General features: G+C 43.6%; 1 protein-coding gene across 1 annotated transcript in view; it reads right to left on the bottom strand.

The window, feature by feature from the left end:
* PIK3CB (phosphatidylinositol-4,5-bisphosphate 3-kinase catalytic subunit beta) overlaps positions 1–15,104 on the bottom strand; it is a 1,054,351-nt gene that overhangs the window by 363,965 nt on the left and 675,282 nt on the right. The window contains exon 11 of the mRNA XM_086943780.1: positions 5,356–5,486. Within this exon, the coding sequence (XP_086799906.1) occupies positions 5,356–5,486 (131 nt within the window). The remainder of the gene's footprint in view (positions 1–5,355; positions 5,487–15,104) is intronic.

Here is a 15,104-nt window from a genome sequence, read left to right as displayed (position 1 = left end):
CCGCTATTCAACATAAGAAGGCAGTTAGAAATGAGGTTTCTGGTTGGCTATAGTATACAACTTAATAACCCCTGCTCACCCCTTGGTAGCTTAGCAGAGTAGTCAGGCTTATCCCAGAGGCAATGTGTAACACATTAAATGCAACACAAACAAGACTCCACAAAATTATTATATGAACACATCTCATTACTGTATACAACACCTAGACCAGAACAACATAAACCAATTATCACTTTGCCAACTAGGCAATTGTCATAACGTCACAGGTAGTGCAATAAAGACGTATAGGTTTGCCCACATCATAAAAACATCATCACTGTATACAATATGTAGATCCTGAAATGATATTTGTTATCCTATAATTGCAAGGCATAAAACGAAATAAATCATCACATCAGGGCATGAAAAGTAGCAGTTAGGTAATGCCCACAAACATATGAATCACCATAAAGGGTATGGTACAGTTCTCCTGTGCTCCTATTATACGGTAATTTGTAAACTTCGTTACTCAATGACGCAGGGGTCTCCATCGAGGACTCATCCCAGCATTGCTATCACTGCCAAACATATGCCCCACAGGTAGGAGCTAACAGGGAGGCATTCCCCTTACTGTAGACCTACGAGAGGCCTCGCTGGGTCCTCCAGCACGGAGAGTAGTCAAATGGCAGCTGCCTGCTGGAAAAGGCAGGGCAGTGGTGTGATCCCCTGGGTCTCCCTTTACTTTTATGGCTGCCGAGGACTGCCGGCACACACACTAGTCCGAGGATAGGCTCAGCGGACAATCCTCTGAAGCCTGGGCTGCCCCTAGCAATGACAACGATAGGCTTGTTGAAGTGACCAAAATCCTGGGGGCACGTCCTTCACGAGAGCCCCGGCACTGCTCTCAGGTCTCCCAGCGGGTTTCTTGACAGTGCAGCAGCTACTCAACAGGCGGGCCTCACAGGGAAGGGAGAAAGGGGCGTGCTTGAGCACACCACAGCACCAGAACTGAAGGTGGCAAGAACGGGCTTTCCCTTGGTCGCAGACGGCAGGCTGGAGCGCAGACACACGCACCTGACTATCACGGGCCAACAGGCAGAATCCTGAACAGTACTTCAGCAGTCGCTGTATTGGGCGCTGCAGAAGTGCTGCACATGCACTGAGCAGATGAGTAATCCAAGTTCCACATAAACTGGGAACGGGGGCACGGAGCAAGTTAGCCTGCCTTCAAAGTAAAAAATAAAACGCTCACCATGCTCTGGGTGGGGAGGGGCAAACAGCGGATGCAGGCCGGATTCACAAGTTTCACAGGTTGTTGGCACAGGAAAACTTTTGAGCCCCTCAAAAGAACAGGGGGAGGCAAGCTCACAAGCCCCTGGAGAGCACTGGGAGCACAGAGCGGGGAACAAGCAGGCCAGCACAAAGATCCCTGTACCAAAGTGAGTGTCTCTAAAGCAGGTTAGCCCAACAAAGCAAATGTTGGCTCCTCCTGGCAGTACAACAGTCCCTGGCAAGGTGCTGCATGTAGAGCTAGCAGTGTCTGGTTACAAGTCCCACGCAGTGTCTAAAAGCATGGGGTCTAAGCCCCTTTACTTATACTCAAAATGTATTTGATGTGGAGGGTACTGCGATACAAAGTGCACAACACCCCCATTCAATCCCCAGCCCTGACTCCATGCACACTACAGAGGAGCAGAGACAGTGTTATGAAAAGCAGGCACAGCCCTATTCAGGAGCATGTGACAACTCCTCCCACCACTCTAGACCAGGAAGACCCATTAGGATATGTGGGGCACATCTCAGCTCCATTTGTGTTGGTCTAGGGTGAATGCACAAATCAGGCCTCTGTCAGTCTAAACCAGGCATTGATTGGAGTCAGGCTGCAAAACACAAAGTCATAAGCATAGACATGTCTACTTCTAAAAGTAGCATTTCTAAAACAGTAATACAAAATCTGCATTCACCAATAAGCAGGATTTATCACAACTATTTCAAACATATCAAACATGGCAATGCTACACTCTTCATATCAGAAATTACCACTGAAACACATATCAAGGAATTCCCAATGCATACCAAGGAGAGAAGCAGCCTCACAACAGTGAGAAACCAAATAGGCTGTTTGTCACTACCAGGACATGCCACGCAACAGGTACCTTACCTGTCCTACTTTTTACCTACACAGCACCCTGCCCATAGAGATACCTAGGGTCTACCAAAGGGGTGCCCTCTATTTAGTAAAAGGAGAGTTCCAGACTTTGCAAGTAACTTTAAATGACAAGTCAGTGTGGCAGTAAACTGCACATGGAGGCCCTGCAGTGGCAGAGGCCCGAAACAGGTTTGAAAGGCTACTTCTGTGAGAGGCTCAAGCAGCGCTCCAGGCCCACTACTAGCAATTAATTTACAGGCCCTGGGTATATGGGATACCATTGTAGAAGGGACTTGCAGGTAAATTAAATATGCCAAACCGATGTAGACCAATCATACCAAGTTTACAGGAGCAAGAACATGCACTTTAGCACTGATGAGCAGTGGTAAAGTGCCCACATCCTAAAGCCAACAAAACAGGTCAGATAAAATATAGGAAGAAGGCAAAACGTTTTGGGATACCCTGCAAAAAGGGGAAAGCCAAACACGGACTCTATGATCACTCATGGTATAATTCAGGGCCACATACTATTATTAATAGTTTAGGAAGAGATTTAATTGGCTCCTATCTCCCTGGCACCTTGCCACACATCCACCAATTTATGATCTACTAACCAACATTCTCTTTCAACACTCAAACACTGTGCCACCTCTAAGTTCTGGAAATTTACACTGTATGCCCACACCACACTAACTATCTAGCATCAGTAATTTGACCACCCTCAACTCTCCTCCAGTTCAAAATGATAACCAACTGTTATCACCTGCAATTCAAAGGGCATGATTAACCTCTGCCCTCTCCTTAAACTGATGTGAAAATTAAAGTATTATAGGTCTGTCTTCACCTGTGATAAATTCACAAGTGATAGCAAGCACAATTAATCAATGTGTCACTGTTGCACTATGAGGCTAATTAACCATCTCACCCTTACAACTTTTGCATAATATTTTGTATCAAGAAACTGTTGCGGTAAAGCACATAAAATCTGTACAGAAGGCCCCTTTTCTACCCCACTGCACCATTCATGTACCCGAGCAAACTTGCTGCGCAAAGTGAATACCTGGGTAAAAACCGCTCTTACACAGTATCGACTTTAAATTCTGCATCCCACCACTGACATAGCTTGCTCGAACTTTACAGCTTGACGACATCCTCAACTTTTTCAAACAAACGTACCCACTTGTACTTCCTGCAGCCTTCACCTGTTACCTCCTGTGTACTATTCTTCCTAGCTTCCTTACTTACCCTGATCAAACTTACCGTACTTCACTATGACCAAATGTAGGTCTTGCCTACTCCACCTCTAGCCTCCTGTCCACATTTAGGATACAGTATAGTTATCTTACTGTAGTCCTCTATTGCTTTCTAGCAAGGCTCATACTCTATAAATCACTTATGAACATACATAGATATGCATACTTAGAAAAGCTGAAATGAAAAGCAGGGAAGCACCAGAACCTTTTGATCCTACAGGTCTTGTTAGAGAAACATTCAGAAATGTGTAAAATTAAGGAAATGAGCAATGTTATCACTCTTAGATCTAAATTCATTCAAAGAACCACATTGAGTCTTTATTAATAAAAGGAACCTGTGAATCTAGGTATAACTGTATGCATCTGCATCTGAATTTACCTATAAATGAATGAATTGAGTTTGTAAATTGCGCAATACCCAAGGGTGTCTTAGCGCAGGGTGGAACAAGACAACCCAGGAGATGAGTCGCTAGAGCTAAGTCGGAAGAAACAGCAAGGTCTTCAACTGCTTTCTGAACAGCTGCAAGCTGTGTTGGGAGGGGAGGGAATTCCATAACTTACCCCCTAAAATGTCAGAGTCCTCCCACCCCATTTTAATCACTTAATTCTCGGAATTTGAACCTTATGTTCTGTGCTAGATCTCAACGTTCTACTAGGAGTATACCATGTAAATAGCTCCTGAAAATAGGAGGCGGCTGGTTCCCTGAAGTGCCTTATGCATTGGGCACAAGGCTTTGAACTAAATTCTCCTCTCCACAGGGAGCCAGTGCAGGCCATGTAGTTGATGCTACACAGGTTTGAACAGTGTTCTGGCCACCGCATTTTGGAGAGACTGCATGTTTTTTTTTTCATCTAATATTTCGGAATGCCTCGATAGAGTGTATTACAGTAATCTAGCTTTGACCCAACTAGGGCCAACATTACAGTCTTCTGAAGTTCAGCCAGAAAAAAACTGACTTTTTTTTCCTTCAGAATCCGTAGCAAATAGTAGCCCATGGAGGTCACTGCATTGATCTGAGCACTGAAACATAGCTTGGTATCAAAGATGACTCCCAGATTTTTAGCATTCAGAACTGGTTTGGGTAGATCCCCCAACTCTTGGGGCCACCAAAACGCATTACAAAAGGAGGTTTCATTCCCAAATAGCAATCCCTCCATCTTCCCAGAATTTAGCTTTAGGCACTTTTCCTCCATCCAGCCATTAACTGCGGACATGCAGCTGTGGAAGTTAATTGTAGTTCTAAACATGGGATGTTACTGGCACCACAATCTGTGTGTCGTCCGCGTAAGAGAGTACAGAAAAGCCAAAGCTCACGATAAGCTGAACCAGAGGGGTAACAAACATTAAAAAGCGTTGGACTGAGTGCGGATCCGTGTGGGACCGCACATGGGGGAGCGAAGGGGCTGGATTTAACCCCTCCCAACTCAACCCACTGTTGCCTATTTTCTAGAAAGGAGTTCAGCAAAGATAGTGATATGCTCCTAAAGCCCAACACATGCAAGCATATTCTCAGGAGCACATGATGGACAGTGTCAAAGGCAGCAGAGAGATCAAGTAGAATTAGTGCCGCTCGGCCGCCCTTGTCCATGGTCCCTCTAATTTCCTCCACCGCCGCCACTAGTGCGGACTCGGTGCAATGTTGGGCTCAGAACCCATCCTGGGCATGGTCCAACAATCGATGGGCATCCAGAAAGGTCTGCAGTTCTGCTTTCATGGCCTTCTCCAAGACCTTAGCCGGAAACGGAAGACAGGAGATAGGTCTGTAACTGTCCACTGACCTAGGGTTCAGAGAGGGCTTTTTCACAAGAGGGAGAATAGAGGCCCTTCTTCCAGATGTCAGGATATAGCCCAGATCTCAGAACTACGTTCAGAAGGTCATAATTCGCTATTAAAATCAGTTAGCCAACCTAAACAATAATTGAAACTTACAAATATTACTGTATCCGTTAGTTATCCTTTCTTGATTTTCTTACCTTATCAAAAGGGGGATAATAAATAGAGGATCTGGAATACTCCTGAAATTGGAGATACAATGATGTTGCATTTTCTGTATAAGGATTTGTCTGTAGGGTTCCCATCGGATTTAACATATCTTCAAGTTCATCTGAAACACAAAGTTCCAAACAATCTTGAGAACAGAAAAGGTAAGAACTTAACATACCAGATTTTCTTTTTCAAAAAATGCTAAAAAAGTAATTACATCCAATTACAAATATGATTTGAAGAAATAAACATATGCAAACTACATTAAACAAATGTACTGGAGGCTATACACGGATTAAACTTAACGTTTTTGTCACTGGTTAACAAAATTGCAAATAGAAAGGATTACATTCAGCAGAAAAAAAAAATCCAGCAACATCAACATATGTGTAATCCTGATAGTAGCACCTGATTCGTCAATAGTTATTACTGCATAGAAGTGAGATATATTCAAATAAATAAAAAATTCTCCACATTAAAGCTCCAGAACAATGGTGTTGAATACTTTGAGTTATCGCTCAATCAGGTTTGGTCATAAATTTACAAAAATTTAGTATGTGCAGCTTTAGCTGTACCTGAGGTTCAAGAACACGTGTCTATTTTTCAGAAGAGTGCACAAGAATCAAGAAAATGAGACCAATTTAACTAAATGTATCTATGATCAATATTCTTTTACCTTTTTTGGGTCAATGGGTGGGGTGTATAGCACAAACAGATACAATCAACAGAGTACGCTTTAAAAAAATTAGCCTGTTTAAGAGGGTCAATATAGAAACAAAAAACGCTGCAGGTAGATTTTGTTAATGTTCGAAAGTGTTATATTAGTAGTTGTAAGTAGGTACATACCACTAGTAATAAGGTCACAATATAAGGCACAGTCAAGGTCTCAATGAATAATACCCTTGCTCAACCCTTTGGTATCTGGCTGTGAGCAGGCAGGCTTACCTTAGGAGACAGATATGTGAAGCATTTAAAAACACCAATACATTAAATAAGTAAGATGTAACACAATATTAATTCAACACCAATTTATAAAAATTGGTTATATTTCTATGAGTAAAATGACACCAAAATGAACAAATTCCAATGTAGGAAACCAGTGATATGAATTTTTAAAGATTGCAAGTAAAATTAGCATTTAGAAGCAAATATGTTAATGTTAATCGGTTCCGTAAAGCGCATGGTTACCCAGAGGTGTACTGGTGCTAGCTCCCATGAAATGTCCAGGGTACAGATGCGAGAAAATAGGGGACCTAGATGTCAAACAGTCAAGCTTTCAGCTCTTTCCAGAAGCTGAGTAAATTGGGAGCAGAGCCAGTTAGATTTCTTAAATTTGGAGACTACTAGGGTTTTGGCACCCAAGGAACGAAATATTCTATTGAGTACATACCAGGAGAACTTTTATCTAAGGTGAGCGGGACCAGTATTATGTAATGCCTGTGCGGGAGGGACAGTTTCTTCTTTGCTAATGACAATGCAGGCAGGAAAAATAGCACAGTGGTGGATTTGGAAACGCGGTCTCAAACATCAAATGAGGCAGAATGTATGGAAACACTTATGAATGGACCTTTTGTGATATGTCATTTACTACATCCTGAAATATACAAAAACATTTAGGATGGATGGAATGCTTGAATTGATCTCAGCCAATGGTAATCCCTCCAGAACACAAGCAAACAATGACCCGTTTCGCCCCAGGTACGGCTCATCAGCATGGTATAGCTTGGTTCCAGTGAGATGGTGTTGACGGGATCCATGTTGGGGTATACCCATCCCACTTAGGGTGACACACTAAAGTATGCAACTGCCCCACTGGAACCAAGCTATACCTGGTTGATGCTGGCATTCAGTTTAGAGAGGACCTGGTATGGCAGTTCGAGCTGTATTGTTCCCACTGGAGCAGGGTCGAGACTGATATGCACATGGCTGGGTTCAAACTGAGGTGCCATGATGTGCAAAATAACAATAGATTGAGATGCTGCCTGAATCATTGCCAGTAGGCGAGATCAATTCAAGAATCCCATCCATCACTTTTTAGTATGCCTTATTACTACATTGAACATAGTGCAGAAATGGAACTATGTAATCAATGAAGACCGCACTGTATACTCTTTACCATTTAAACATGATTTTATGTTTCATAGGGAGGCCGCTAGCTCATTATCTCACGTCTCACCAAAAAATCCAGCAAGCAGCTCTGCAATGGATTCCAAGAAAAACCATTATTTCTCAAAATGCATTCTTTAAAAAGAGCAGGGGTTCAGGTGCAAAACAAAAAGTGATTTCCGACGTTTTAAATGCTACCTCTGTGGGCTTTTTCAAGACAAATGCACTAGCATTCTATAGACCTATTGAACACAGAAATGGTCAGATCACTTGGAAGGTTCCATCAGTAAGTCAAATTATTTATTTTGGTCATAGACCATAAAGAAGCAGAGTATAAAACATTTCCACATGATTTAAAAATCAGCAGTACAACAGTCACAAACAATACAATCGTATGCAGTATTTTTGCAGGTTCCTAAGCCTTCTATAAAAGATGATGCTCCATTTAAACAAAGTACAAAAAAACAATATAAAATAGTGCTTCCATGAAAAGCCGACATAAAAGTGCTTAAAAAAGCAATTGTTTAAGAAAAACGAAACTAGTCATTTGTCTAACAGGAATGGTTCTATGCAGACAACAAATCATTGCCATTATAATAGTTCGTTATGAAATGGCTAAGTTGCGTATACTATAAGACCCAACAGAAACTAACAGATGGTTTTTATCCTGATAGTTAGATCTCATGCATGGGAAGAGCAGCTACTGACTGTTTTACAAGTTTGAAGCGAATGTGCCAAACTGAATCTAGATATTTGGTAACCGAAAACGATGCACTGCCCGGTATCTGAACTACAAACCCTTAGGGCCAGCTTACTGTGCTGTATACCTAAGTATCTACACAGACACAATCCAACGCCGACGCCGGCTCTCATATCTAGGGCAGACAAAAGGAGATGGTTATCCGTTTCATCAGCTTCCCCACAGACTGGGTAAAGCGAGCTGTCCTCTCGCCGGGTACCTCCAGTTACTAATAAAAGATCCTAACGGTAATGTGCCCAGCCTGAATTTGATGTACAGTGACCTAGTAAACGGAGGGTCAATCTCATCAAGACATTTTTCAAACTTTGATTCGTACTTTATGTTTGAGAGGAACTCTGCGACCATGTCACAGCTTGTGGACGGAATAAGCTTCGACCATTCGCTATCTCTGAACACTAGTTCTACTTTTTTGGCAGAGAAAGAGGTAACAGACTTAGTGTGGTGCAGCAGTTTAGGCAATGCCAACGCATAGATGAACTCTTTTACACACTTCAGCCATGGAAGGATGGTAGCACTGCGGGGTAAGCTAATGATTTCTTTCAGCCCAGTTCTAAAAGGATCCAGCTCAGGGGTAGGCAAGAGTCTGAGCCAATACAAGATGGACATGAGCATCAACTGGTTGGATGTCCAGGTCCACTCTAAAGACCAGGAGCGTTCTCCGGTGGAATTTTAACACAGCCCTCAAGAACTTGCTATTAGCTACCCCAGAGCGTCTGTTTGTGTAGCCCCAGATGTCAGAGCCATAGGTGACAGCAGCCACTGCTTTGGTTCTCCAGATTTCCAAGAGGGGGGACATTGGGTAGAACATGGTGTTTTTTTGCGAAGTTTGTCATGGCTGCTGCACTGTGTTTAAGAAGAAACATGCTCTTAGTCAGCCCGCTGTCCCACATTCTACTGCTAGACACGCGAATACCCAAGTAGTCAAAATCCAATACTCTTTCCAATTTTTCTCCACCCAAACCTCACCATACACTGCGATCTGCAGTGCGGATGGATTGCCATCAATTTGGTTTTATTGGTGGTAATGGCTAATCCATTTTCAGTGCTGAAAAGATTACGTTTTTCGAGCAAGGTTTTTAGACATTTGGGGGTTTTCGACACCAAAAGGGTGTCATCTGCAAACAGTGCGGAGATCGTTATGCCACCCAGGGCCGGAAAGTCATTTTCATAGTCCATGAGGAACTTTACGCAGTTGTTTAGTAATAGTGGGAAAAGAGTTGAGGCTTGCACATCTCTACCAGACCCCCCTTTTTGACCGGTATGTGATCGGTTTCTCAATTAGGGCCCCATCTAATTTGGGCATAGTTCCTAGTGTGGAATTGTACTATGATTTTGAGTAGTCAGGAGGGAAGGCCCAGGTCCCTCAGGACTAACCAAAGGCTGTTTCTGGGGACTAAAACAAATGCGGCTTTTAGGTCAACAAAGGCAACGTAAAGAAAGACTCAGTTGACTTCCACCAATTTTCAACCTAAGCATTAGGAATCTGAAGTCTTTGTCCATAGTACTCGTATTAGGGTGAAAACCCACTTGGAATTGGGGCGAAATTATATTGTCTTCTATCCAAGAAATTAGATGGGCCAAGGTAGCCCCAGGCTTCAGACTGAAACAGAGGGAAGGAACGAAGTGCGGGTCTCCCTTTAGAACTCCGCAGCAGAAGCCTGGGCACAGCCTAGGCCGCCAGTCAATTTCAAACCTCAAACCCTCCCAACCACCGGGACACAAGCCACCAGCCTGCTGCACGCTTCTAACTCACTCGGCTCTCCGAGACAGCAGAGGACAGTGATGGTGGTCGCAGGACGGTGAGCTAAGCAAGTAGGGGCTGAATGCCTAATGTCCGGAGAGAGCCACACACGACCCAGGGTGCAATCCTGGAATCCAGCTGTCCCGATGAGTAGCGTGGTGTAATGCCCTTTATCTTTGCTTTATTTCGTACTGTCCATGGTACTCCCATTTCGCTGTCAGTCTTTCCGACCCTCTGGCAACAAGCAGGAAATTTGACACGGAGGAACGAGACAGTGTGCTGGAAACAACAGCTACTTTGCATCAATTGGACTCAACTGGCCTGTGGGTGGGCACGAGCACGGCAGCCTAAGGGAGGGGATTTGTTAGATCTGGGGGTCTCTAGTTGGCAATGGTATTCACCTTTGTCCAAATAGGGACCCTTACTTCCAAGTCAGGATAAGGGGATTACACTCCTTGATAACCCCTGCTCACCCCCTTGGTAGCTTGGCATGAGCAGACAGACTTATGCCAGAGGCAGTGTGTTAAGCATTTGTGAATATACACAGTAATACAGTGATAACACTGCAGATGGACACAACACAGGTTTTATAAAAATAAGTATTCTTTATATAGACTTAAACACAAGACCACAAATGACAAAAATCCACAATACTACACTTAAGATTACTTAAAAGATAATTAAAGTCTCTTAGATCAGTTGCTGTTAAATGCGACAAAGTTCTCAACAAAGTACCTGGATGCGTAACGCAAAGTGAACAAAAGGCTCGAAAAAGGGGAGATGCATCGGTTCCGTGATCGGGAGGAACGGTTGCGTCCTGCCTCAATGATTGTGCAGAGTAGGGGACTCGTCGTGAGCCTTACCGGCGGAGGTGATACGTAGATTCTCGGCTTGCGGGCCTGTTGAGGTGCGCAAGATGGCGCCTTGATGCGATGATCCAGTTGCGATGCGAGAAGATGGGGCCCTTGATGCGGCGATGCGATGATGCGATGACGCCCTGGCAGCCTTGCGACGACTCTGTACTTTGGAGCCGCGACAGGCCCAGCGACACGCTTCTCCGGTGATGCGATGGCGACTCTCGCAATGGCATCACGCTTCTCCGGTGATGCGACAGCAGACAGCTTCAATGAACACATGCTTCCAGAAAGATGCAGCGAAGGCTCCCTTCTCCGGCGTTGCGATGATTTCAGCTGCGACACGCTCTTCCTCAATGCGTGCGATTCCAGCTCCGAGCGGCACGCAAGTGACTGGAGTCAGAATTCCCAGCAAGGTAATTCAGGAGGGAGTTGGAGGTGAAGTCTTTTGTCCCTGATACTTCAGCAGGAGGCAAGCACAGTTCAAGCCATAGGAGAATATTCTGTAGATGAAAGTCCTTACAAAGAGCCTTCTCCTTTCCCTTGGCAATGAGGCAACCACTTCAGGCCAACCCAGCAAACAGCACACTGGCAGAGGGGCAGTCCAAACTCCTGCAGCTTCCTTAGTTCTTCTCCTTGGCAGAAATGGTTCTTGTTCCAGAAGTGATCTAATTTCTTGGGAGCAGGGTCCCAATATTTATACCTCCAAATCCTTTGTTCTCTGAAGGCAGAGAGGCCTCTGCCTAGTCCAAACCAGTTCCTGAGTACTTTGTGTACATGACTCTTCTTCCTTTCACTGTGCAGGGCAGAGACACCAGCCACCCCACAGGAGGTGGAGCCAGCACAGGGGAGGGAAGATTCAGCTCTGGAGCACTCTATTGAAATGATTCCTCCTCTCCTTTCACAATGCAGGGCAGAGACATCAGACAAGCCACAGGGGGTGGAGCCAGCATTGTAGAGGAAAGGCCCAGCCCTATTCAGGTCCCAGGTGCACTCCTCCCTCCCATCTGGATGTAAATCTCTCTATTCACCACTGGGCTGTCCCAGCCGGTCTCCTGCAATTCCCCAGCCCTGTCACACACAAACCCAGACAAGGAATACATAACCTAGCAGAGGCAAATGGTTAGGCAAGCACAAACCTGCTTTCTAAAAGTGGTATTTGCAAACACAGAATATTAAAATAAACTTTACTAAAAGATGTATTTTATTATTTTGAGTTCAGGCATACTAAATTCGAATTTCTACCATGTTCCCTGAGTCGGTTAGGATTATAAGAATGTAATAATCTAGCTGCTCATTTTGGCCTATAAGAACAGGTAGCCTTCAATCGTGAAAAACGAAAATGGCTGTAGTTCACTATTAGAACATGCTACACTAATCAGAGCATGTCCCACCTTATACTTACAATGCACCCTGCCCCTGGGCCTACCATAGGGGTGTCTAATATGACGCAAAGGAAGGTTTAGGGACTGGCAAGTGGGTGCACGTGGCCAAGTCGACATGGCAGTGCTAGACTGCACATAGGCCTTGCAATGGCAGGCCTGAGACACACTTTACAAGCTGCTTCTGTGGGTGGCACAACCAGTGCTGCAAGCCCACCAGCAGCATTCGACTTACAAGCCCTGGGCACACATGGTGCACTGTACTAGGGGCTGACAGATAAATCAAATAACCCAATCATGGAATCCAATCAGTATATCAATTTAACATGGGGAGCACTTGCACTGTGGCACTGATTAGCAGTGGCACAGTGCCCAAAGCATAATTCCAGCAAAAACATATCAAAACAGAGTAGGCAATCCGTCAAAAATGGAAGGGAGACTCACGCCAATGATGCCAGGTCTAACAGGATTCCATCAATGTATTGACATAATTAGAAAGCAATAGGCAAGATAACCAGTCAAATGTATCCTGGGAATTGTAGTTGCACATGTTGGAAACAATGTCAAGTTTTAGAATTGTATAGCGTGCATCAAACATTACACAAGCGAAGTATGTTTCAATGAACAACATACTGATAAAGGACAGCACCTACAATGGTCAAGTGCAATCTATAATAAATATATGACTTACATTCTGTCAAAATAAACGAAATTAGCACTGCACATACACAATACAATATGTGTAATGTACTGTGGAAATAGCATCACTCTTAAAACCGAATACATTCTGGTAAAAACGAGTCAATGATTAAACCCATTCCATGCCTAGCCAGAAGCAAGTTAAAGTAAAATGGTAACAAGTAAATTCAGTTAGAGTGATCATGCATAAAACTTTAAAAGATGGAGAGGACTACATAGAGAACACATAGCATGTATGCCTACAAACAGTTAAAGTCAATATCTACAAAAGCAAGTTAAAAACAAGATGCAAAGAGGGCGGGGGTAAAAGACCCAAGATCTAATTATTCCGAAAGGATTACAAAGCATTGATGAGGGCCGAAGAGTATGGTAAAATGACAGGGTAAACGGGTAATCATGGGTAAAGGAAGTGACACGGACCTTCATCAGACTAAAGGCCACCAGATTATAAAATGCATAAGGTTACAAATAATTTTGATTCCATTTGGCATAGTTCCAATTCTCCATTGCAGTCCTTAAGTGTCTTCTGCATTGGTATATACAATCGCATTTAATATGTTTGAAGTTCAAATCATTGTTACTTAAAATATATCGCTATGATTATATTTTTCTACACCCTTCCTAATGGCTCATACATTCTCTATTTGCTGTTTCAACAGTCTGATTGTGCTCTCGATAAATACCATTCAACACCCTTCCTAATGGCTAATACATGCCACAGTATTCGTTGTGTCAATGGCGCACCTGTGTTCCTCTCCAGATGACCAAAAGGTCATATGTATTTAACCCAAGATTTGCCCTAATCCTATTTCTGGAAGGCCAGGGACCATGGAGGTGTTAATTAAAAATAGAGCATCAAGAGAAGTGTACGAGGGCAAACCAGTGACACTAGGAGATATATATATATACATATAAATATATATACACACATATATATATATACATATACATATATATATATATATATACACACACATACACACTCCAAGGTTCCCACCTGTGGAGACGCACCCTGACATCCACTGCAGCAACCTTCATGAGGTAAACTGGATCCGCCCGCCGATCTGGCTTTTACCTCATGAATGTTGCTGTAGTGGATGTCAGGGTGCGTATCCACAGGTGGTAACCTTGGAGCTTTGATTTATACGTGGCCTCCCAGCCGCGGGAGATGTACCACCCGGAAATTTGGGGCCACAGACCTTCGAATCACAGAGTCTCAATGTGGAGGCATCCACGGAGGATTGATAAGCCGGATGTGCGAGTGGAGGCCCATTGGTGGGCTTGAAATGTTTCAGACAGCGGCACATAACTGAGGCACACACTACAAGACCCACAAACCAACGCAGACTCATTAGAGTCACCCATTAGAGGGCTCATATTTTTAAAGCGGGAGGTGTGGCCTCTATGCCAAAATGACTGTGGCGCCTCTGAAGAGCGCAATGAACACGACAAGCGTCAGTCGTGAATCGACAGGTAGGCTCTAAACTGTATATGCCCACCGATCTGGCTTTTACCTCATGAAGGTTGCTGTAGTGGATGTCAGTGCGTCTCCACAGGTGGGAACCTTGACGCTTTTATATATATATATATATATATATATATATATAGGCCAAAATCAAAAACAGAACAAAACACAGAACAGAAGATACAGACGCCGCTAATGGAAGAACAAAATAAAATAGATAACACAGTTATTAATCTAACGGACATGGAGCTTAACCCACAAGAACTTGAAATTTTAGCTCTGGGACTATCTTATTGTACAAACACTAACTTTGATTATGCCCAAACCCGAATTGATCTGTTTCAATATGTACGAAAATTAAAATTGCAAAAATACTTCTTGAATGCTAAAAAACGACCAACCCCAGCAACTGGGCTTTGCGAGAATGCACAACAACTAACAGTGAGGAATATGGAAGCTCTGCAAGACTTAATAGACTTGGAGCAAGACAATACAGGTGAAGGCATAACACCTAGCGGAGCAGCATCCTCAGTAGAAATGGACATTTGCGCATCAATCAAAACCAATTTTAAACCTAAATCCCAATTTATGCCAGTAATGGGTAAAGACAACCTAGACCTTTTCTCAGATAATGTCATTAAAGACCTTAAGAATCTGTCCATACAGAGTACAAAAGAATACTGGAAGGAAAACCAGGACCACAGAAGGAAATACAACAACCTAATGACTAAA

This window comes from Lissotriton vulgaris, chromosome 11, assembly GCF_964263255.1.
Source record: "Lissotriton vulgaris chromosome 11, aLisVul1.2, whole genome shotgun sequence".
Classification (NCBI taxonomy): domain Eukaryota; kingdom Metazoa; phylum Chordata; class Amphibia; order Caudata; family Salamandridae; genus Lissotriton; species Lissotriton vulgaris.
This window is presented reverse-complemented; position numbering and strand designations above follow the sequence as displayed.